The following is a 24,781-nucleotide window of genomic DNA, read 5'->3' as shown; positions in this document are numbered from 1 at the left end:
TCAACGACATGGTTTCTGAAATGACTTGAGGTTTGCCTCTTTTCTTCTGGACATTAATTACCCCTGACATGTCAGACATGGAGAAAAGTATTTCATTTTAAACAGCGGAGGGAGGCCATAGGCAGTAAAGGTGCCCATTCCTCCATGTTAAAACATTTGTTAGCAATTAGCTTGAGCTGCAGAACGGACTTTCTGTGCACCCTCCTCCCCTCCCTCTTCTTCCCCTCTCACAGTCCCCCTTCCATCTCTCTCCCTCCCTCTCTCCGTCACTCCCTCTCTCCTAGTCATGTTTCCCCAAGCTGCAGATGGTTACTGTCCAAGGTATTAGTTTCTTCTGGCTCTGAGGGAGAGAGGCAGGAGGAGCAGCTGCATTTAAGCAGACTAACTGTAGCATGTAGCCGGGTAGTCTCCATGCACTAATAGAGCTAGACTGTTTTATGTATTTGAGCTGCAGTTCAAGTGAGAAGTTGCTGGTAAGAGAGAGAGCCCATGCCTGAAGAATTCCTACTCTAGTTGTTTAGAGAAAAGTCTGGCTGGATATATAGCAGTTGTAAATTAACAAGTAAGTCCTATGGATGACTGTCTACATTGTACATGTAAATTAGACACAGTTCTTCCGTTACTTGTCCAGGAGGAGACTTTACTGCAGAGAAGAGAGACTAGGACAGTCAGAGGCTGTTGTCCGGGCAACAACTTCTTCACATCCTCACCAAAGCTGCCTGAAGAATCACCATGAAAGGTAAAGTGGCTTTTGATTATTCTCTGTTGATGCTGTATTAGACTTCAGACTACTGCCTGCTGTGGAGGAATATAATATATTATTTAGGAGACTTGAAAGTGCACCGGTTGCACACAAATGTGCAGACAGCTTGCTTTTAAGACCAGTTCCTCTCAGGATCCAGTGAGAATGATGTGGAACATCCACCCTTTTCAAAAGCTCTCCATTTTCAGCAGCCACACATTTGCTTTTGGGCTTTTTTAAAAGATCTTATTTGAGCCCTATTGAAAGGATAACATGTGAATACTAACTTTTGTCAACATTGCATGAAATAAGACTATTAAGGGGCTTTGAAGAGGCTGAGAAATCTGAGGAGTCCTCTTGGAGAATTGGGGAGTAGCGACGTGGCTTTAGCTTTGGAAAACGTAGCGGTCTCCTGGTCAGGCTTCGGAGACGAGCACATCGCGCTCCACTCCCTAGCATACTACTCGCCAATGTCCAGTCTCTTGAGAATAAGGTCGATGAAATCCGAGCACGGGTAACATTCGAGAGAGACATCAGGGATTGCAACGTGCTCTGCTTCACGGAAACATGGCTAACTGAAAAGACGCTAACGGAGTCGGTGCAGCCAGCTGGTTTCTTCACGCATCGCGCAGACAGAAACATACATCTTTCTGGTAAGAAGAGGGGCGGGGGGGTATGCCTCATGATTAACGAGACGTGGTGTGACCATCATAACAACACTCAGGAACTAAAGTCATTCTGTTCACCTGATCTAGAACTCCTCACAATCAAATGTAGACCGCATTATCTACCAAGGGAATTCACTTCGGTCATAATCACAGCCGTATATATTCCCCCCCAAGCAGACACATCGATGGCCCTGAACGAACTCTATCTGACTCTCTGTAAACTGGAAACCACACACCCTGAGGCTGCATTCATCGTAGCTGGGGATTTTAACAAGGCTAATCTAAAAACAAAACTCCCTAAATTCTATCAGCACATCGATTGTCCGACCAGGGCTGGCAGAACTCTGGACCATTGTTATACTAACTTCCGCGACGCATATAAGGCCCTCCCCCGCCCTCCTTTCGGAAAAGCTGACCACGACTCCATTTTGTTGATTCCAGCCTACAAACAGAAATTAAAACTACAAGCTCCCGCGCTCAGGTCTGTTCAACGCTGGTCCGACCAATCTGAATCCACGCTTCAAGACTGCTTTGATCACGCGGATTGGAATATGTTCCGCACGGCGTCCAACAACAACAATGATGAATATGCAGATTCGGTGAGCGAGTTCATTAGGAAGTGCATTGACGATGTCGTACCCAGAGCAACGATTAAAACATTCCCAAACCAGAAACCGTGGATTAACGGCAGCATTCGCGTGAAACTGAAAGCGCGAACCACTGCTTTTAACCAGGGCAAGGTGACCGGAAACATGACCGAATACACACAGTGTAGCTATTCTCTCCGCAAGGCTATCAAACAGGCTAAGTCCCAGTACAGAGACAAAATTGAATCGCAATTCAACAGCTCAGACACAAGGGGTATGTGGCAGGGTCTACAGTCTATCACGGATTACAAAAAGAAAAGCAGCCCCGTCGCGGATCAGGATGTCTTGCTCCCAGACAGGCTAAATACCTTTTTTGCCCGCTTTGAGGATAATACAGTGCCACTGACACGGCCCACTACCAAAACCTGCGGGCTCTCCTTCACTGCAGCCGAGGTGAGTAAAACATTTAAACGTGTTAACCCTCGCAAGGCTGCAGGCCCAGACGGCATTCCCAGCCGCGTCCTCAGAGCATGCGCAGACCAGCTGGCTGGTGTGTTTACGGACATATTCAATCAATCCTTAGCCCAGTCTGCTGTTCCCACATGCTTCAAGAGGGCCACCATTGTTCCTGTTCCCAAGAAAGCTAAGGTAACTGAGCTAAACGACTACCGCCCCGTAGCACTCACTTCCGTCATCATGAAGTGCTTTGAGAGACTAGTCAAGGACCATATCACCTCCACCCTACCGGACACCCTAGACCCACTCCAATTTGCTTACCGACCCAATAGGTCCACAGACGACGCAATCGCAACCACACTGCACACTGCCCTAACCCATCTGGACAAGAGGAATACCTATGTGAGAATGCTGTTCATCGACTACAGCTCAGCATTTAACACATTTACATTTACATTTAAGTCATTTAGCAGACGCTCTTATCCAGAGCGACTTACAAATTGGTGCATTCACCTTATGACATCCAGTGGAACAGCCACTTTACAATAGTGCATCTAAATCTTTTAAGGGGGGGGGGGGGGGGGTGAGAAGGATTACTTTATCCTATCCTAGGTATTCCTTAAAGAGGTGGGGTTTCAGGTGTCTCCGGAAGGTGGTGATTGATTCCGCTGTCCTGGCGTCGTGAGGGAGTTTGTTCCACCATTGGGGGGCCAGAGCAGCGAACAGTTTTGACTGGGCTGAGCGGGAACTGTACTTCCTCAGTGGTAGGGAGGCGAGCAGGCCAGAGGTGGATGAACGCAGTGCCCTTGTTTGGGTGTAGGGCCTGATCAGAGCCTGGAGGTACTGAGGTGCCGTTCCCCTCACAGCTCCGTAGGCAAGCACCATGGTCTTGTAGCGGATGCGAGCTTCAACTGGAAGCCAGTGGAGAGAGCGGAGGAGCGGGGTGACGTGAGAGAACTTGGGAAGGTTGAACACCAGACGGGCTGCGGCGTTCTGGATGAGTTGTAGGGGTTTAATGGCACAGGCAGGGAGCCCAGCCAACAGCGAGTTGCAGTAATCCAGACGGGAGATGACAAGTGCCTGGATTAGGACCTGCGCCGCTTCCTGTGTGAGGCAGGGTCGTACTCTGCGGATGTTGTAGAGCATGAACCTACAGGAACGGGCCACCGCCTTGATGTTAGTTGAGAACGACAGGGTGTTGTCCAGGATCACGCCAAGGTTCTTAGCGCTCTGGGAGGAGGACACAATGGAGTTGTCAACCGTGATGGCGAGATCATGGAACGGGCAGTCCTTCCCCGGGAGGAAGAGCAGCTCCGTCTTGCCGAGGTTCAGCTTGAGGTGGTGATCCGTCATCCACACTGATATGTCTGCCAGACATGCAGAGATGCGATTCGCCACCTGGTCATCAGAAGGGGGAAAGGAGAAGATTAGTTGTGTGTCGTCTGCATAGCAATGATAGGAGAGACCATGTGAGGTTATGACAGAGCCAAGTGACTTGGTGTATAGCGAGAATAGGAGAGGGCCTAGAACAGAGCCCTGGGGGACACCAGTGGTGAGAGCACGTGGTGAGGAGACAGATTCTCGCCACGCCACCTGGTAGGAGCGACCTGTCAGGTAGGACGCAATCCAAGCGTGGGCCGCGCCGGAGATGCCCAACTCGGAGAGGGTGGAGAGGAGGATCTGATGGTTCACAGTATCGAAGGCAGCCGATAGGTCTAGAAGGATGAGAGCAGAGGAGAGAGAGTTAGCTTTAGCAGTGCGGAGCGCCTCCGTGATACAGAGAAGAGCAGTCTCAGTTGAATGACTAGTCTTGAAACCTGACTGATTTGGATCAAGAAGGTCATTCTGAGAGAGATAGCGGGAGAGCTGGCCAAGGACGGCACGTTCAAGAGTTTTGGAGAGAAAAGAAAGAAGGGATACTGGTCTGTAGTTGTTGACATCGGAGGGATCGAGTGTAGGTTTTTTCAGAAGGGGTGCAACTCTCGCTCTCTTGAAGACGGAGGGGACGTAGCCAGCGGTCAGGGATGAGTTGATGAGCGAGGTGAGGTAAGGGAGAAGGTCTCCGGAAATGGTCTGGAGAAGAGAGGAGGGGATAGGGTCAAGCGGGCAGGTTGTTGGGCGGCCGGCCGTCACAAGACGCGAGATTTCATCTGGAGAGAGAGGGGAGAAAGAGGTCAGAGCACAGGGTAGGGCAGTGTGAGCAGAACCAGCGGTGTCGTTTGACTTAGCAAACGAGGATCGGATGTCGTCGACCTTCTTTTCAAAATGGTTGACGAAGTCATCTGCAGAGAGGGAGGAGGGGGGGGGGAGGGGGAGGAGGATTCAGGAGGGAGGAGAAGGTGGCAAAGAGCTTCCTAGGGTTAGAGGCAGATGCTTGGAATTTAGAGTGGTAGAAAGTGGCTTTAGCAGCAGAGACAGAAGAGGAAAATGTAGAGAGGAGGGAGTGAAAGGATGCCAGGTCCGCAGGGAGGCGAGTTTTCCTCCATTTCCGCTCGGCTGCCCGGAGCCCTGTTCTGTGAGCTCGCAATGAGTCGTCGAGCCACGGAGCGGGAGGGGAGGACCGAGCCGGCCTGGAGGATAGGGGACATAGAGAATCAAAGGATGCAGAAAGGGAGGAGAGGAGGGTTGGGAACCTGGAGGGCGATAAATGATAAGGATGTTAAGCTTGAAAGGGCTGGTAACTGTGACAGCATGGAATTCAAAGGAGGCGATAGACAGATGGGTAAGGGGAGAAAGAGAGAATGACCACTTGGGAGAGATGAGGATCCCGGTGCCACCACCCCGCTGACCAGAAGCTCTAACACCATAGTACCCTCCAAACTCGTCATCAAGCTCGAGACCCTGGGCCTCGACCCCGCCCTGTGCAACTGGGTCCTGGACTTCCTGACGGGCCGCCCCCAGGTGGTGAGGGTAGGTAACAACATCTCCACCCCGCTGATCCTCAACACTGGGGCCCCACAAGGGTGCGTTCTGAGCCCTCTCCTGTACTCCCTGTTCACCCACGACTGCGTGGCCATGCACGCCTCCAACTCAATCATCAAGTTTGCGGACGACACTACAGTGGTAGGCTTGATTACCAACAACGACGAGACGGCCTACAGGGAGGAGGTGAGGGCCCTCGGAGTGTGGTGTCAGGAAAATAACCTCACACTCAACGTCAACAAAACAAAGGAGATGATTGTGGACTTCAGGAAACAGCAGAGGGAGCTCCCCCCTATCCACATCGACGGGTCAGTAGTGGAGAAGGTGGAAAGTTTTAAGTTCCTCGGTGTACACATCACGGACAAACTGAATTGGTCCACCCACACAGACAGCGTTGTGAAGAAGGCGCAGCAGCGCCTCTTCAACCTCAGGAGGCTGAAGAAATTCGGCTTGTCACCAAAAGCACTCACAAACTTCTACAGATGCACAATCGAGAGCATCCTGTCGGGCTGTATCACCGCCTGGTACGGCAACTGCTCCGCACACAACCGTAAGGCTCTCCAGAGGGTAGTGAGGTCGGCAGAACGCATCACCCGGGGCAAACTACCTGCCCTCCAGGACACCTACACCACCCGATGTCACAGGAAGGCCATAAAGATCATCAAGGACAACAACCACCCAAGCCACTACCTGTTCACCCCGCTATCATCCAGAAGGCGAGGTCAGTACAGGTGCATCCAAGCAGGGACCGAGAGACTGAAAAACAGCTTCTATCTCAAGGCCATCAGACTGTTAAACAGCCACCACTAACATTTAGCGGCCGCTGCCAACAAACTGACTCAGCTCCAGCCACCTTAAAAATGGGAATTGATGGAAATTATGTAAAAATGTACCACCAGCCACTTTAAACAATGCCACCTAATATAATGTTTACATACCCTACATTACACATCTCTTATGTATATGTATATACTGTACTCTATATCATCTACTGCATCTTGCCATCTTATGTAATACATGGACCACTAGCCACTTTAAACTATGCCACTTTATGTTTACATACCCTACAGTACTCATCTCATAGGTATATACCGTACTCTATACCATCTACTGCACCTTGCCTATGCCGTCTGTACCATCACTCATTCATATATCTTTATGTACATATTCTTTATCCCTTTACACTTGCGTGTATAAGGTAGTAGTTGCGGAATTGTTAGGTTAGATTACTTGTTGTTATTACTGCATTGTCGGAACTAGAAGCACAAGCATTTCGCTACACTCGCATTAACATCTGCTAACCATGTGTATGTGACTAATAAATTTGATTTGATTTGATTTGGAAGGTCTTATTAAGTGTTGAGGTATTTACAGGGGAACCCACAGGTAGGAGGTCTCCTCTTGTCTTGTTAGGAGCGTGCTCCATTAGAGCTCTAAACATGCAGTCTAACACATTCCTAATGTAAAACAGGAAGGAGGCACCTCTGTAGTGGAAGCAGCAGGTGTGTGGTTGGCTCATATAGTACAGTAAAGTAGAAAGAACTCTGACTGGAGACACAGACTGCCATACAAGTATATGAATAGGACTGTTTAACACAGCACCTCTAATCTGGAAAGACAAATGTATTCCTTCGACATAGACATTCAGTCAGAATTATTTGGCACATGACAATGAAAGGTTGTTATTATAGAAAACTGCGATTGCAGGAGAGATGTTCATTAGACTACAGAACAAGACCCTTGTTAGTATTACTAGGCTGTTTCTATCATGAGATGTCCAAAGCGTTTTCCTGGAGAAAACGAGGGCATGTTTATAGTATAATTTGATTTCTAGTCAACTCTCTCACTCCAGTACAGATGAACCACAGTAAAGGGGGGTGTTTGTGATCATTTCTCATTAACTTGGAGCAAGACCATTTGGATCAACACATTCCAGGCATTTCATTGCCTTGAAAGGAACCACACATTTCCTTGTAAGTTCATCTAAAACAGTTGGATGTCAACAGTGGCTTGTGAAGACACTTGTCTTTATTAGTTGAGGCCCCTTTGGTTTTGGAGCAACCCCATCTCGTGTCTCTGGGGTTTGGGGGTTTAGGTATTCATGTTAAAAGCTTTAAGTGAACTCCATTCAAGGGGACATTTCAACCAGTACACTATAGAATTTGTTTTCAGTCTTGGCATTTGTTCATTTGGAGGGTGGATTGCCCGTTGCCTCTGTTAAAAGACAGGACAACATAACCTTTTGAGCCAAAGCTTGTACTCAATAGTCAAACAAATCTGGATTTCCCCTGCGCCACATTTAAATGTGTGTGGAATCCAAGCTCTGGGTTACATATTCGACAGCTTTTCTAGGTTGATATGAAGAGATGACTGTAAGTGTAGAGTTCAAAAATCCACTGCCAAATGTAAACCTAAGAAGGAACACAGTAGGGTAACCACAAGCATTGACAAATCATGAGGTTTGTAGACTTGCAGGGAATTGACTGGTGTCATGTTCTTGCTCAGTGTGGCCTAAAGTTCACAATAACAATGAGCGTGGGAGGACAGACTGAAAGACCAAAAACTTTCTCTTTGTTCACTGTGTATTTTACATGCACATTGGTGATTATTTCATATGCAGAACAAATGCACTGGGAATATAATCTTTGGGCCATGTCATGCTGATGGAGGTGTCAGGTTAGACTATAGCCTATTATACTGTCATAGCGTCATTAGATATGGGTCAGCCAACTAAGTGGCGGTCCTATTGTGGAAACAGAACAGAACCCACTTTACTGACTCCAGTTCCTCTCCCTAGGGTGTCATCATTTGACCATCATTAGGCAGTCAACATTGGTCTTGCCTTATCACCAGTTCTGTATGGACTTCTCTTCCAGACCCTTTCTTAGGTTATAGGTTACAGTGTTAAATAATTCAACTATTTAGCCTAACGTGTGACAACTTGATTATTAGCCAGCTTGTCAAACTTACCTTCATACCTACTACGTTGGTATTCATGTGCATGTGGTTACAAATAATCAACTATATTTTGAGAAGCACCAAAGAGTACTACAGTATGTAATGCAATCACTGCCTCTAATGTTCTTGCCGAGGTGTTTTAACAGAGCTCAACATGTGTTTTCATAGGTGGCTACGTACTGTAAGACTGGCCGTGAGACAAATTAACTGTATTGCTTCCTCCTTCTTAGAGTCAAAACTATTGCCTTAGAACTGAAACATTCTGAATGTTTTTCATCTCTAATCCTCTCCATACATCGCTGTATCAATTTCTCACCACTTACAAGTTTGTCAGCTGTTGAAATTCAATTGTCTCCATAGTTGTAGCTGAGGCATGCCTGAAGTATTTGGATGATTATTTAAACCTAATAAAGATTATTTTCATTACTTTCAGTTAATGAGAGGTTTTAACACATTACCACAGTTCAAGAACTATAGCACGGAACTTGAGAGGTATATTTGGCAAGTACTACAGTGGACAGAGGGTTACATGGTCACTGCTTTATATACAGTATACACTGTTAAAACAGAGAACATATAATCAAACACACATTCCAAATGATCTACAGTATTTTGAAAAACTAATGATAGGTAGGGGTGATTCTATTTCCAGTGGAGTAAGCTTGATGTTTTTCCAGGCACATTCAACGTGGCTACTTGGGTTCTTAGCTTAGCATCGCAAGAATGACAGACCTTAGTAAGAAAGTGTGATGGACATACCTGCTGGACACACGATTCAGAAATGTCCCTCCCCCAGCATATACGTTATTGTATTACAAGGTTTTTGGAGAGGACACTCCATTCATGAAGATTTTTCCTCCAAATGCACCTGTGCTCATATTTGCAATGGAACGCTGGCTCTACATACACGTAAAACCCACCACATTTAAATAACTTTCAAAGCTTTTCCATTCTAATGACCACTGACCCAATAGTGCCCTCAACTGCGTGCCTGATTCTATCTTAAAAACACGTCTGGTGACTATGCTGGTGAAGTGCTGCAGTGGCCTTGCAGGCAGGCAGTGGTCTGCTCTCCTCTGTGTAGGTTGGAGAGCTAGAGTTCCTGATTGACGTGAGAGTCATGTTTTCCAAGGAGGGTAACGCGGGGCTTTAGACAGGGAGGGCAGGGCGACCGAATCCTTTCCTCCGTTGGCAGAGCCGGGGGAGCAGTGGATGCCCAGGTTTAGCTTAGAGCCATCTGTATGGCTGACAGGGAAATGTAAAGTCTGAGGCCTGCAGCAGGCACCTGGGCCCATTCCAGACCCCTTCTCGCTCTCTTTCACCGGTCCGCACATCTCAGCATTTCAGACTCAGCCTCTTCATCTGGCCTGACTTCAGCTGCTCTAGCAGGCAGCACACATAAACACCCTCACCTCAGAGTTCACTGCATTCCTCTCACCCTGCACGCAAAGCACAGCACAGCCCAGCAGAGATGAAATCTCCAGAGCTGGAAAAATACAGCGTCATCAGCTGAGTTTAATATTAAGGGAAAAAGACGGTGACGAAAAACACTGAACAGAGACTCAACTGAGTGATGTTCTTTACTTTTGGGGCTCTTGTACCTCAGTAAGAGAGCTGTGGACTCTAATGGTATGAGCAGTTTTAGGCTACAAACCTCAGTAATCCTTCAGATGATCATTAATCAATTGAAGGTCCAGTGTACAGGTATGCACTGTGGTGCAGCAAATTAGATACAGTAACATTATAGCTCTATTATGTCAGCATTACCAGTTCATTTGTGCCCAGCAAGAAGCCATTTAAACCCAAATTCAATCCAAATTCAGGTCTTGGCTTGACACTTCTCTTTGGCATCAGTCTGCTGTGTCCCACTGGCCCATCTACCACATTGAACTGGAAATGGTGATGCCACTACATCCAGCCCAGCTAGCAACACACACAATCAGCCTCACTCTGGTGTTTCATATTGAGCTGCTATGGGGCCCTTTATCTGACAGCTACTACATACTTACTAGACAAAAACAATCCCTTTTTCAATTCGCATAGTTATGTTTCTATAAGATGGCAGCCAAGTATGATCTCACGCTCATATTGAGCCCCAAGTTGAATGTTTTGTGTCTTGGATGGTAGAAGTGGCTGCGGGGGCATATTCAATTTTGCCTCGTATTTAGCCATTTTTGAGCACTGTAATAAAATGTGTGAGTTGTTCCCTTAAGAAAACTTCAAGTTATAGACTATTGACCTTAATCTGTGAACGTGCATTTCAAGTCTCTCCATCTGTTTTCCAGAAAGCTATTCTGGATACGAGAACCAGCTCTTTAAAGGTGAGGATAAACATGCATGTCAGTTTCCTAAACTATCCTCTAGTCCTTGGCCAGAATGGTGTGACAAATCTGTTTGTTGATATCCTGGCTTTGGAAAATCTAGTAGGCCTACTGTACTATTGCATGCCTGTATGGTGGAAGTAATTGGATTAAGGAGAGGGTTAAGGAGCCCAGTAGGAAGCTGTGTTTAAGTAAAAAAGTGAATGAATGCTGGCATGAGCTAAGCTTGTGTGATGGTATCAGACATGTCCATAACAGTGACTCATTTTTCTTCTCTGCTTTTCAGAGGATGATCTTACTGGGGAGGAAGAAGAGATGCCTTCCTTTAGAGGTGAGAAACATGGCCCAAATTCTACCACACACAGACATTTTATATTGCTATGCATTTTTGTTTATGTGCCTTGTTATGTGGCTAGGCAAACAAGACTTATTTGGGGCAATCGAGACGGCACTTTCTTTTTATGGAGTGGTTTTGAGTATTGTTTTGATGTTAGTCATAAGTCTACGACAAAGTCCCCTAACAACAACACTTTGAACAATAACGGCAGAATATCCATCTAGGGCGTATTGTGTGCACATTGGGCTATGTGTGTACAATGTTTGTGTGTGTAAAGACCTGCGTGTGTCTGTATACAGTACACCTGCGATCACTGCTTTGTTTATATGCGTGCATTGTACATCTGTTTCAGATATCCCTCCTTAGTCCTTCTCCACACAACTTCAGCAGCTCTGCTGACCAAAACCAGACGCTAGTCCAGTAATTAGTCATGCACAATCCACACAGTGTAAGGGTTAAGACAGATATTTCCCTTCCTCTCTGCCCTCTAACCAGCTGATGTTATGTAAGAGAGACTAGAGCCCCATGCTTCTGATTGCAGGAAGAACCAGAGGTGGCTGTGTGAAATGCCAGAAGACATATTCTCTGCAACTGGCCGTCAAAGTGCTCTACGGTTTCTTTGTCTTCCTGGTCATAGCAGTGGCAGTGCTGGCATCACTAGGTGAGTAACTATGATATTACACCACCGATCCAGTACAGTGGTTATGCTCTTGGTTATCCTCCATGCCAGGGACATTTATGAGTCTGTTAATAGCTTGTATTGTACAAATGTGAATAGTTATTGTTTTCCACGCTGTGCTTTTTATAGGATTATGATTGCAAGGCCACTAGGATACAGGAAAATGTGTATTCATGTTTTTAATCCCTGGAATAATATGTCCGTAATAGTAATTGAATTGAATCACACTGAGAGAACTTGGAAAAGCCTCCCTGATTCCTGCCCCTTTGGGCTGTTGGGCCCATTTTTACACCACCGACTTTGGTTGGGTTTGCTATATATACTGAACAAAAATATAAATGCAACATGCAACAATTTCAAAGATTTTACTGAATTCATATAAGGAAATCAATCAATTTAAATAAATGCATTAGGCCCTAATCTATGGATTTTATATGACTGGGAATACAGATATGCATCTGTTGGTCACAGATACCTTAAAAAAAACATAGGGGTGTGGATCAGAAAACCAGTCCGTACCTGGTATTGACCACCATTTGACTCATGCAGCACGACACATCTCCTTCGCATAGAGTTGATCAGGCTATTGATTGTGGCCTGTGGAATGGTGTCCCTCTCCTCTTCAATGGCTGTGTGAAGATGCTGAATATTGGCGGGAACTGGAACATGCTGTCGATCCAGAGTATCTCAAACATGCTCAATGGGTGACATGTCAGGCCATGGAAGAACTGGGCCGAAACATGGGCTGAAACATGAGGTGATGGCGGCAGATGAATGCCCGACAATGGGCCTCAGGATCTCGTTACGGTATCTCTGTGCATTCAAATTGCCATCGATAAAATGCAATTGTGTTCGTTATCTGTAGCTTATGCCTGCCTGCCCATACCATAACCCCACCGCCACCATGGGGCACTCTGTTCACAACATTGGCATCAGCAAACCACTCACCCACCAGTACAGTTGAAACCGGGATTCATCCGTGAAGGGCACACTTCTCCAGCGTGCCAGTGGCCATTGAAGGTGAGCATTTGCCAAATGAAGTCGGTTACAATGCCAAACTGCACTCAGGTCAAGACCCTAGTGAGGATGACAAGCATGCAGATGAGCTTCCCTAAGACGGTTTCTGACAGTTTGTGCAGAAATACTTTGGTTGTGCAAATCAACAGTTTCATCAGCTGTCCGGGTGGCTGGTCATAGACGATACCGCAGGTGAAGAAGCTGGATATGGAGGTACTGGGCTGGCATGGTGACACGTGGTCTGCGGTTGTGAAGCCGGTTGGACGTGATGCCAAATACTCTAAAACGACATTGGAGGCGGCTTATGGTAGAGAAATTAACATTAAATTCTCCAGCCACAGCTCTGGTGGATATTCCTGCAGTCAGCATGCCAATTGCACGCTGCCTCAAAACTTGAGACATCTGTGGCATTGTGTTGTGTGACAACATTTTAGAGTGGCCTTTTATTGTCTCCAGCACAAAGTGCACTTGTGTAATGATCATGCCGTTTAATCAGCTTCTTGATATGCCACACATGTCAGGAGGATGGATTATCTTGGCAAAGGAGAAATGCTCACCAACAGGGATGTAAACAAATTTGTGCACAAAATTTGAGAGAAATAAGCTGTCTGTGCATATTTTTGGGATCTTTTATTTCAGCTCATGAAAGATGGGACCAACACTTTACATGTTGTGTTTACATTTTTGTTCAGTATAATAACTAAGCTAATAAAGTTGTATTAAATCCAGATTGTTGAATTAGCCATTTAAGGCCGGGACGTGGTGTTCCTGCAGGTATTATGTGTGCATCGCTTCAAGCGCCACATCATCCGGCATTCCTCCACAATCAGAATCTGTTCTCTTTAGTCATGCTTGACTTAACAATGTGCGCCATGTTGTACACTAACAGCTGGGAGGGAGATTTGGTTCAAGCCTTGAGAGTTTTTTCTTTAAAATATAAGGGCCATTATATTTCCAACGAGGATCGAATGAACATACAACTTCAATCTGATTTGCCATTTCTTACCTGACTGACAACGTTTTAAGTGCTTACAGATGTTACTTGCGTTTAGGCAAAAATATTATTGAGATTCAAAACGTTACATCTCTTTTTCACAGCAGCCCAGAGCTCCCTTAGGGCTATTGTGTAATTCCAAGAGCACTGATACAGAGGGCTGGGATTCCAACACCACCATGGCACCGTATTTTATTGGCTGGAGCAGGGTCTACTTGAGTTCATGTCAACGCAGAGCACAGCAATACTGAGGCAAAACAAAACAAGAACAAAGCACTGTAAACTTTAATTGTGAAATGTCCGAAATTGTGTTTGGTTAAAACTCCCCAAACATTGAGCGAGAACAAAAACATGAACCCAGACATGTAGAAATGTCCTTATCATGCAGCACATCTGTTTTACATTGTTCAGTCCCCAAGAATTTGTGTTATATAACAACAAAAAACTCACAGTAGAACCTAACCAACCTCTCTCTAACTAGCAGACATGATGATAAGAAGAAGAAGATCAAGTCCACCAGTACACCAGGAGAATGCCAATTAATGTTAAGAGGCTGTGTAAAATCAACGTCCCTGAGACCTAATGCACTATAACAGGTGGTATGTAGAGGACATATGGAATCGCTTGTGAGCAAAAACAGACTGACACAACTGTTATTAATCCCCAGAGTCAAGGATTAGGAAATTATATGCAACAAGGAGTCCTTAAAAGTGTGCTTTAAGCACGGTTGTTGTTCTTCTGGGAAATATAGTTGACTGGGAAGTAACCTGCTGTACAAACCATTTCCATTATTTGTGCTGTACTTTGTAATGGAAACAAACTGTGTTGTTGTTATTGTAAAACGAGGTACAGGACGGCATCTTAATTCCATTCAATGATGTGTATTGCTGAGTGCTGGCATGTTTCGGAGCAAGGTTCTTTATCAAAGGAGTGGTGTTGTCACTCTAACTTCATTTGGGTCTTAGTCTTAACACATGTATTAAGTCTGAATCAATACCTACATAGAGAGGAACCTCCATTCTCATTATTCTGAAAGTCTAATTTACATAATGATCTTTGTCTTATCAGTATTTAGGAAGGTCGACAACTTATCAGAAGAGGAATCCTTTTATCATAAGAAGATTACTAAGGTCCAGGAAAGTATACAAGGTGAGAGAGCTTTATTAATCATGAGACAAAATGTGCTGTGCAAGCAGAGCCTCCCAATGTGGCTGCTGACAGAGAAGTCAAGAAGTAAACAATGACTAATAGAGCATACTGGACATTTCTGCAGATTTCCTAAATATGTCTTTTGCCGAAAGAGTTGTCTCTGTTTAAAATATGTCACCCATTGAGTGTAACTGTATGGGTGATTGAGTATGAAGTCTGAGCAAATAAGGACATGCTCTTCAAGCTTAATGGCCTGCCTCCTGTGCTGTGTCAACTCCCTGAAGAGACAGAGCTCAGGCTATGACTTCAACAATGACCAACTACAGCTGCCTCCATTGGCCCATCATTTATGGAAGCACTGCAGCTTCCGTGTACTTCAGTCGCCTAGAATTGACACATAGCTAACTTTGATCTTGGCTAAATTATCAATGAACTGATCATTATAACATTGTTATCTCTTCTTACCCAGATCTCAGCACTACCAGAAACTGCTCTGACTGCTTCGACATGGCCCACTTCAGCGAGGAGATCAGTAGGCTGAAGAGGGAGTTAGAGGATCTCCAGAAAATGATCCTGGGACAGGAGCAGGTCCTGGATCAGGCCTCCCAGACCCAGCAGACCCTGAAGGCAGCCAGAAACAGGATGACCCGAGACATGCAGAACTACTCCCTGTCCATCAGGCTCATCAACCAGTCCCTGGAGCGTTACTTAGACCAGGTGGACGGTTGGAAGGCGGTCATCACCGAGACGGACGAGAGCATGAAGACTCTGTCTCAGGATCAGTACGATCTCAAGGCCACTGTGAATCAGGTCAATACCACGGTGGCCCTCAACTCCTTGTGGATGGATGCCCTGCAGAGGAAGACCAATGAGGAGACATTGGTCCTGCAGAAGATGACGGCGGACTGGCAGAACTACAGCCGGGTGTTGAGCGGTCTGAAGTCCAACTCAAGCACCACCACTCAGACAGTGAGGAGCATCCAGAGTGGGATCTCGGCCACGCACCAGAGGATCAGCATGAGCTCGGAGATGGTGCACGACCTCACCCTGCAGGTGATGAACCTGCAGATGCAGCTGGACAATGTCACCTCCTTCATGGACGAGCATGAGGAGAACATGCACGACCTCCACTACCACTCCAAGTACTACCAGAACCGGACGGGCGAGAGGTTCATCACCCTGGATGCTCGCATGGACTCCATCGAGATGGAGATCGACACCATCTCATCCAGCATCAACGCCACGGTGAGCCACGTGCAGAGCATGTACAAGTACATCAACATCGAGAGCACGTCATGCCAGACGCGGATGGGTAGCCACACGGAGGACCTGCAGAACCTGAACAACACGGTGCTGCTACTGATGCACCTGGCTGTCACCCTGAGGCAGCAGTACATGCTGCTGAGCGTCCGTCTAGATGTGGACGCCAGGAACCTGTCCATGGTCATGGAGGAGATGAAGCTAGTGGACACGCACCACACCCAGCTCATCCAGAACTTCACCATTCTCAAAGGTACAGCAGAGATGTTTTTGATGTCATTGCCAAATGCACTTTTGTTAAAAGATCTGGATGTTCTTTAGGTGGTGGACTGTTTACTGTGAAAAAACAGCAGCGTTGCAGTTCTTGACACAAACCGGTGCTCCTGGAACCTACTACCATACCCCGTTCAAAGGCGCTTACATTTTTTTGTCTTGTCCATTCACCATCTGAATGGTACACATACACAATCCATGTCTAAATAAGTATTTTTAAGCCTTGACAATTAAACCTGTCTCCTCCCCTTCATCTACACTGATTGAAGTGGATTATATTTATTTTTACAAATTGTATAAAAATACAATTAATGACAGACAACCATAACAACTGAGGACAATGTCAATATCAATATCCAAGATGGCGTAGCAGTAGGACGTGTCTTTGTCTTGTCTTGTCCCGTGTAAATAGTCTTCGTATTTTTCGTATACATTTCGTATATATTTTAATTTCACTTTCCATCTAGGAACTGAATATACATTCCTACATTCCGCCTCACCCAATGTGGTACGGACCTGCTATTTTTTTATACTTTAGAACCGTAACCCCAATCAGAAGCTAGCCAGATAACTAGCTACTAGCTAGTAGTCAGTTAGCCACTGCTGCGGTCTTCACCCTCAACTCGGACACTGCCAGCTTCAATACCGGGCCAATACCTGCCAGTCTGCAAGCGCGATATCAACCCAGAGCATATAGGACTGCTTTTTCTCTACCACATCACCGGATTCCTGACGCAAGCTCTGGACAATTACACCGTATCATCACAGCTAGCTAGCTGCAACCGAGTGGCTACTACTGGCTAACACCTCTGTCCCGAAGCAAGCACCAGTTAGCCTTGAGCTAGCCTCGAGCTAGGCCCATCTGCCGGCTAGCCGAAGAGGTCTACCAGCGGAATCTTGGGCTACAATACCTCTTTTGCCAATTGGACTGGACCTTTTTTTTTTTTTTGCCGACACAGAGCCCTGCCAATCCATCACAACTGGTCTAAATCAGCTACAAGCTAATTTAGCCATTTTTTTGCCGCTGCTAGTAGCTTTTACCTTCTGCACAGACACCAGCCCTGTTATTAGCCTGGATATTACTCACCAATTTACCAGCATCGGACTGTCTCTCGACAACAACGCCGGATTCCTGCCGTAATCCCTGAGCCACTACTTCTGATCCTCACAGTTAGCTTGCAGCTAGCGCAGCTAGCGCCACTGCCACGAAGCTAGCACCAGTTAGCAAACACAATTCTACAATTCACAACCTCTCTTTCGCCATCCGGCTTGGATTCTCTGTCGACACGACCACGTCTGAGCAGACCCCCTCCGTCTGAGCAGACCACCCCCCGGGCTACTAACTTTAAACGCCGCGTGCTAGCTTAGTGGAGGCCTCCCTGCTCCATCTACGGCTGCCCCCTGGACACTATGATCACTTGGCTACATAGCTGATGCATGCTTGACTGTCCATTAATTCACGGTACTCCATTCTGTTTATTTGTGTTTTATCTGTCGGCTCTGTGCTTTAACTCAGGATCTGTGTGTAGTTAATCCGACCCTCTCTGCCGAGTCGTCGCCATTTTTACCTGTTGTTGCTGTGTTAGACTAGCACCCTGTTATTGCTGCTGTTATCTTACCTGTTGTTTTAGCTAGCTCTCCCAATCAAGACCTGCAATCACTTTATGCCTTATTGTATGTCTCTCTCATATATCAATATGCCTTGCATACTGTTGTTCAGGCTAGTTATCATTATCATTGTTTTGGTTTGCAATGGACCCTGTAGTTCCACTCTCCGTACCTCTGTTACCTCCTTTGTCCCACCCCCCACACATGTGGTGACCTCACCCATTGAGACCAGCATGTCCAGAGATACAACCTCTCTTATCATCACCCAGTGCCTGGGCTTGCCTCCGCTGTACCCGCGCCCCTCCATACCCCTGTCTGCACATTATGCCCAGAATCTATTCTACCACGCCCATAAATCTGCTCCTTTTATTCTTTGTCCCCAACGCTCTAGGCGACCAGTTTTGATAGCCTTTAGCCGCACCCTCATCCTACTACTCCTCTGTTCCTCGGGTGATGTGGAGGTAAACCCAGGCCCTGCATGTCCCCAGTCACCCTCATTTGTTGACTTCTGTGATCGAAAAAGCCTTGGCCTCATGCATGTCAACATCAGAAGCCTCCTCCCTAAGTTTGCCTTACTCACCGCTTTAGCACACTCTGCCAACCCTGATGTCCTTGCCGTGTCCGAATCCTGGCTTAGGAAGGCCACCAAAAATTCTGAGATTTCCATACCCAACTATAACACTTTCCGTCAAGATAGAACTGCCAAAGGGGGAGGAGTTGCAATCTACTGCAGAGATAGCCTGCAAAGTTCTGTCATACTTTCCAGGTCTATGCCCAAACAGTTCGAACTTCTAATTTTAAAAATGAATCTCTCCAGAAATAAGTCTCTCACTGTTGCCGCCTGCTACCGACCCCCCTCAGCTCCCAGCTGTGCCCTGGACACCATCTGTGAATTGATCGCTCCCCATCTAGCTTCAGAGTTTGTTCTGTTAGGTGACCTAAATTGGGATATGCTTAACACCCCGGCAGTCCTACAATCCAAGCTTGATGCCCTCAATCTCACACAAATCATCAAGGAACCCACCAGGTACAACCCTAAATCCGTAAACATGGGCACCCTAATAGACATTATCCTGACCAACCTGCCCTCCAAATACACCTCTGCTGTCTTCAATCAAGATCTCAGCGATCACTGCCTCATTGCCTGTATCCGCCACGGGTCCGCGGTCAAACGACCACCCCTCATCACTGTCAAACGCTCCCTAAAACACTTCTGCGAGCAGGCCTTTCTAATCGACCTGGCCCGGGTACCCTGGAAGGATATTGACCTCATCCCGTCAGTTGAGGATGCCTGGTCATTCTTTAAATGTTACTTCCTCACCATATTAGACAAGCATGCTCCGTTCAAAAAATGCAGAACCAAGAACAGATATAGCCCTTGGTTCACTCCAGACCTGATTGCCCTCGACCAGCACAAAAACATCCTGTGGCGAACTGCAATAGCATCGAAGAGCCCCCGCGATATGCAACTGTTCAGGGAAGTCAGGAACCAATACACGCAGTCAGTCAGGAAAGCAAAGGCCAGCTTTTTCAAGCAGAAATTTGCATCCTGTAGCTCTAACTCCAAAAAGTTCTGGGATACTGTAAAGTCCATGGAGAACAAGAGCACCTCCTCCCAGCTGCCCACTGCACTGAGGCTAGGTAACACGGTCACCACCGATAAATCCGTGATAATCGAAGACTTCAACAAGCATTTCTCAATGGCTGGCCATGCCTTCCTCCTGGCGACTCCAACCTTGGCCAACAGCCCCGCCCCCCCCGCTGCTACTCGCCCAAGCCTCCCCAGCTTCTCCTTTACCCAAATCCAGATAGCAGATGTTCTGAAAGAGCTGAAAAACCTGGACCCATACAAATCAGCTGGGCTTGACAATCTGGACCCCCTATTTCTGAAACTGTCCGCCGCCATTGTCGCACCCCCTATCACCAGCCTGTTCAACCTCTCCTTCGTATCATCTGAGATCCCCAAGGATTGGAAAGCTGCCGCGGTCATCCCCCTCTTCAAAGGGGGAGACACCCTGGACCCAAACTGTTACAGACCTATATCCATCCTGCCCTGCCTATCTAAGGTCTTCGAAAGCCAAGTCAACAAACAGATCACTGACCATCTCGAATCCCACCGTACCTTCTCCGCTGTGCAATCCGGTTTCCGAGCCGGTCATGGGTGCACCTCAGCCACGCTCAAGGTACTAAACGATATCATAACCGCCATCGATAAAAGACATTACTGTGCAGCCGTCTTCATCGACCTGGCCAAGGCTTTCGACTCTGTCAATCACCATATTCTTATCGGCAGACTCAGTAGCCTCGGTTTTTCTAATGACTGCCTTGCCTGGTTCACCAACTACTTTGCAGACAGAGTTCAGTGTGTCAAATCGGAGGGCATGTTGTCCGGTCCTCTGGCAGTCTCTATGGGGGTACCACAGGGTTCAATTCTCGGGCCGACTCTTTTCTCTGTATACATCAATGATGTTGCTCTTGCTGCGGGCGATTCCCTGATCCACCTCTACGCAGACGACACCATTCTATATACTTCCGGCCCTTCCTTGGACACTGTGCTATCTAACCTCCAAACGAGCTTCAATGCCATACAACACTCCTTCCGTGGCCTCCAACTGCTCTTAAACGCTAGTAAAACCAAATGCATGCTTTTCAACCGTTCGCTGCCTGCACCCGCACGCCCGACTAGCATCACCACCCTGGACGGTTCCGACCTAGAATATGTGGACATCTATAAGTACCTAGGTGTCTGGCTAGACTGCAAACTCTCCTTCCAGACTCATATCAAACATCTCCAATCCAAAATCAAATCAAGAATCGGCTTTCTATTCCGCAACAAAGCCTCCTTCACTCACGCCGCCAAACTTACCCTAGTAAAACTGACTATCCTACCGATCCTCGACTTCGGCGATGTCATCTACAAAATAGCTTCCAATACTCTACTCAGCAAACTGGATGCAGTTTATCACAGTGCCATTCGTTTTGTTACTAAAGCACCTTATACGACCCACCACTGCGACCTGTATGCCCTAGTCGGCTGGCCCTCGCTACATGTTCGTCGTCAGACCCACTGGCTCCAGGTCATCTACAAGGCTATGCTAGGTAAAGTGCCGCCTTATCTCAGTTCACTGGTCACGATGGCTACACCCACCCGCAACACGCGCTCCAGCAGGTGTATCTCACTGATCATCCCTAAAGCCAAAACCTCATTTGGACGCCTTTCCTTCCAGTTCTCTGCTGCCTGCGACTGGAACGAATTGCAAAAATCTCTGAAGTTGGAGACTTTTATCTCCCTCAACAACTTTAAAAATCTGCTATCCGAGCAGCTAACCGATCGCTGCAGCTGTACATAGTCCATCTGTAAACTACCCACCCAATTTACCTACCTCACCCCCCATACTGCTTTTATTTATTTACTTTTCTGCTCTTTTGCACACCAGTATCTCTTCTTGCACATGATCATCTGATGATTTATCACTCCAGTGTTAATCTGCTAAATTATAATTATTCGATTTATTGCCTACCTCATGCCTTTTGCACACATTGTATATAGATTCTCTTTTTTTTCTACCATGTTATTGACTTGTTTATTGTTTACTCCATGTGTAACTCTGTGTTGTCTGTTCACACTGCTATGCTTTATCTTGGCCAGGTCGCAGTTGCAAATGAGAACTTGTTCTCAACTAGCCTACCTGGTTAAATAAAGGTGAAATAAATAAAAAGAAAAAAAAAGAAAATGTACTTTTTTTTTTTAACTAGACAAGTCTGTTAAGAACAAATTCTTATTTTACAATGATAATATTCTTCAATAGAACTCTAGTTGACTTTGTCAAAGAATCTTACTCTGCATCTCTTTCTTTAATGCTGTTACATTTTCTGATTTCTAATAGCAATTCTACTTCATAGGATAAATCGGTGTCAACACAATTTTTTTTTTAAGGTTTGGTTGTTAGAGATTTAGAATTTTACATTTTGAATATGAATATTTTACCTAGTAGAAGTATTCTGTTAATTGGAGGATTATGGACATTGAGGTCACCAAAGATGATAAGCTAAGGGTTAATATGTAGTTTGATGGAGTGATGGGAAAGCCAGCCTTGAAACTGTAGCTAAAATAAGCTCACTGTCGGACAGTACCAATACAAATGCATTATGTCTTCATGACAGAGTCTGCATTTAGAGTTATGATCAATACCCAATACTCTTTGTTGACAGAATTGTATAGAACATCTTTAACTGAAAGGCTCTTGAGTATGTACTGTATCTATTGATGTTTTGTATGTGAGACCTGCTTTCATGGTATTCGGTTGTCAAAGATACGGTATCTTTCCAATATGTTTGAAATTTGTATGGAATTGCAGATAGGTTATGGAAATTCAAAGTACATTTCAGATTTTATCTTTTTTTGTATGCATTTTGTATCCTAACTGCTGTCACCTGTGCTCACTAACACTACTCTTCTCTTTACAGGCGCACCGGGCCCACCTGGTCCAAAGGGGAACAGAGGGGAAGGAGGAGGCAAAGGTCCAGTTGGCCTGACAGGAATCAAAGGAGACAAGGGCCCAGGTGGGAACCGTGGTCCTCTGGGAGAGAAGGGCCCTATCGGGCCTACAGGAGCTCAGGGGGAGCCAGGACCAACAGGGGCCAGAGGTGGAGTGGGCGTCAAAGGGGTGAAGGCTTCTCTGGGTCAACCAGGCCCACGTGGTGAGAGAGGTGAGAAGGGAGACATGGGTACTATTGGTAAGGATGGAATACCAGGTCCCAAAGGGCCACTGGGAATACAGGGCCAAGCAGGGCTCCCAGGGCTCCACGGGATGCCTGGCCCAAGAGGAAAGCCCGGGCCTGTTGGTCCACACGGGCCTCCCGGAATTCCTGGCCAACCAGATCTGCCAGCTTACCCAGACACGGTGTCTTGAGGGGCCTCTGGTGTCTGATCACAACAAGGACAGGACGAGCCTCCATTGGACGTGGGGAAGTACCGGCAGCCTGGCAAAGGGATGGAGGATGATTGAAGAGGATGGAATGAATGGAGCATGGAAGAGTTCACTCTCAAGCGTTCCCCTTCATGTTACTCCATTGTTTCCCTTGGACACTCAATGGACACACCATTGAGCATATACACACAGCCCATGTTCAGGTATGAAGGGGTATAAAGGAGACATTGATAACAAGATAACAAAAAGACTTGAGTTTAAAAAGATGCATTGGAAGTTGTCAGTATCATATACAGCTGAATGTATGTTTGAAGGAACCACAGCACTATCTTGGGGGCTTCATAAAGGTCTAGGTTTACAATGCCATGCACTTTCACGAGGGTAGAGTTAATTAACAATAGATTTTTACACTAATTTGTGAAACATTAACACGTGAAATTCTATTCAATGGCACTTTTGGTTTTATAAAGTGTAGAAACTACAGTCAGTTTTTATGTGTTTGCTTTTGTATCTTTTATGTTTCGGAGCAGGTTCTCTGAATACTGACTGAAGTTGAGATGATTCAACAGGTCATAGAGTGTAATGGTAAGGGATGAATGAAATTGCTGAAGAACCAAAGGTACACAACTATGGATGTATTGTATGTTAGTCATTAAATGAACATTTCCTAAATGACTTAAAGGGTACGGTTTTGAAATATAGATATTTTTACATTATGTATTTTTGGTTTTATGCCAACATGTTACATTCAAGTGTTTTCAGATTTTCAAGTGTAGGTAATATACATCATTTTTGTTGTGTTTCCATTCATATTCATCTCCGCACATAATCAGAGTTGTGTGATGATCTGTGTATTTTAATAGCAAATAGAAAACATATAAAAAGTTAAAATGATAAGAGATGCTATTTTTGTAAACTTGTGTCATTCTTATAGATGTTGAATAAATGCTACCATTCTACTTCACCAAAGTGTATTGACATCGTACACTCACAAGTTCTGCTATTCTTTAACATATTTGAACTTTAAAAGGTTCATGAAAACCTATTTTGAACTATCAATCTATGTGTGGTAGAAGGCTCTGATGTAGCTGCCAGGAGAGCCAATAAGGGTTCTAGTCAGTCCTAGGTGTTTGGGCTATATTCCGCACAGAATATTAGCTGTGGATATTATGGCTTCAAATGACGTGCTGGTAACATGTAGTCTCCATTGGTGGAAAGTACTTTAAATCTTTAAAGTACTACTTAAGTAGTTTTTGGGGGGTATCTGTACTTCACTATTTATATTTTGGATTACTTTTACTTTAACTCCACTTCATTCCTAAAGAAAATATGTACTTTTTACTCCATACATTTTCCCTGACACCCAAAAGTGCAAGTTACATTTCAAATATGCTCAGGCAGGACAGCAATATGGTCCAATTCATACACCTATCAATATAACATGTTGTTATCCCTACTGCCTCTGGTCTGGCAGACTCACTAAATACAAATAATGTGTTTGTAAATGAAGTCTGAGTGTTGGAGTGTGCCCCTGTCTGTCCATAAAGAAAATAAAGAAAATTGTGCTGTCTGGTTTGCATAAAGGAAAACTATTTTGGTATATGTTTTCATTAGTCCACTGTTGATATAGTCCCAACATGCTTTGTATGTCAGCAGTCAAGTTTTCAAGATATTGCATTTTGAAAACTTGACTGTTGACATGCAACACATTTTGGCCTTGTATCAACAATGGACTAATGAAAGAAATACAAAAAATAGTTTTTGAGTGGATTTTCCCTTTAATATTAAGTATTGAGTACTGTTTCCACCACTGTACTTAAGTAGATTTAAAACCAGATACTTTTACTCAAGTAGTGTTTTACTAGGTGACTTTCTCTTT

The 24,781-nt window shown here is 45.6% G+C and overlaps 1 protein-coding gene across 3 annotated transcripts; it reads left to right on the top strand.

Annotated features, from left to right (window-relative positions):
* Positions 1 to 326: 326 nt before the first annotated feature.
* Positions 327 to 23,866, top strand: LOC139556317 (scavenger receptor class A member 3-like). 3 transcript variants are annotated; one of them, XM_071370141.1, is made up of 8 exons: positions 327 to 473; positions 632 to 739; positions 10,619 to 10,654; positions 10,941 to 10,985; positions 11,533 to 11,652; positions 14,750 to 14,830; positions 15,300 to 16,343; positions 22,439 to 23,866. In XM_071370141.1, exons 2-8 carry the CDS (start codon positions 733 to 735, stop codon positions 22,882 to 22,884), a joined length of 1,779 nt encoding a protein of 592 aa, XP_071226242.1. In that variant the 5' UTR covers positions 327 to 473; positions 632 to 732; the 3' UTR covers positions 22,885 to 23,866. The 3 variants fall into 3 exon arrangements, with proteins under 3 accessions (XP_071226242.1, XP_071226243.1, XP_071226244.1); XM_071370142.1 differs by lacking the exon at positions 327 to 473 and having other exon boundaries at positions 601 to 739; XM_071370143.1 differs by lacking the exons at positions 327 to 473; positions 632 to 739; positions 10,619 to 10,654; positions 10,941 to 10,985; positions 11,533 to 11,652 and adding an exon at positions 14,243 to 14,280.
* Positions 23,867 to 24,781: the final 915 nt, after the last annotated feature.

This window comes from Salvelinus alpinus, chromosome 27 (assembly GCF_045679555.1).
Source record: "Salvelinus alpinus chromosome 27, SLU_Salpinus.1, whole genome shotgun sequence".
Lineage (NCBI taxonomy): Eukaryota > Metazoa > Chordata > Actinopteri > Salmoniformes > Salmonidae > Salvelinus > Salvelinus alpinus.
This window is presented reverse-complemented; position numbering and strand designations above follow the sequence as displayed.

Excerpts from the sequence above, each read along its gene's own strand:
- LOC139556317 (XM_071370141.1), top strand. Across the intron at positions 10,986-11,532 it reads AGAGATGCCTTCCTTTAGAG|GAAGAACCAGAGGTGGCTGT; the intron begins GTGAGAAACATG and ends TTCTGATTGCAG. Across the intron at positions 16,344-22,438 it reads GAACTTCACCATTCTCAAAG|GCGCACCGGGCCCACCTGGT; the intron begins GTACAGCAGAGA and ends TTCTCTTTACAG.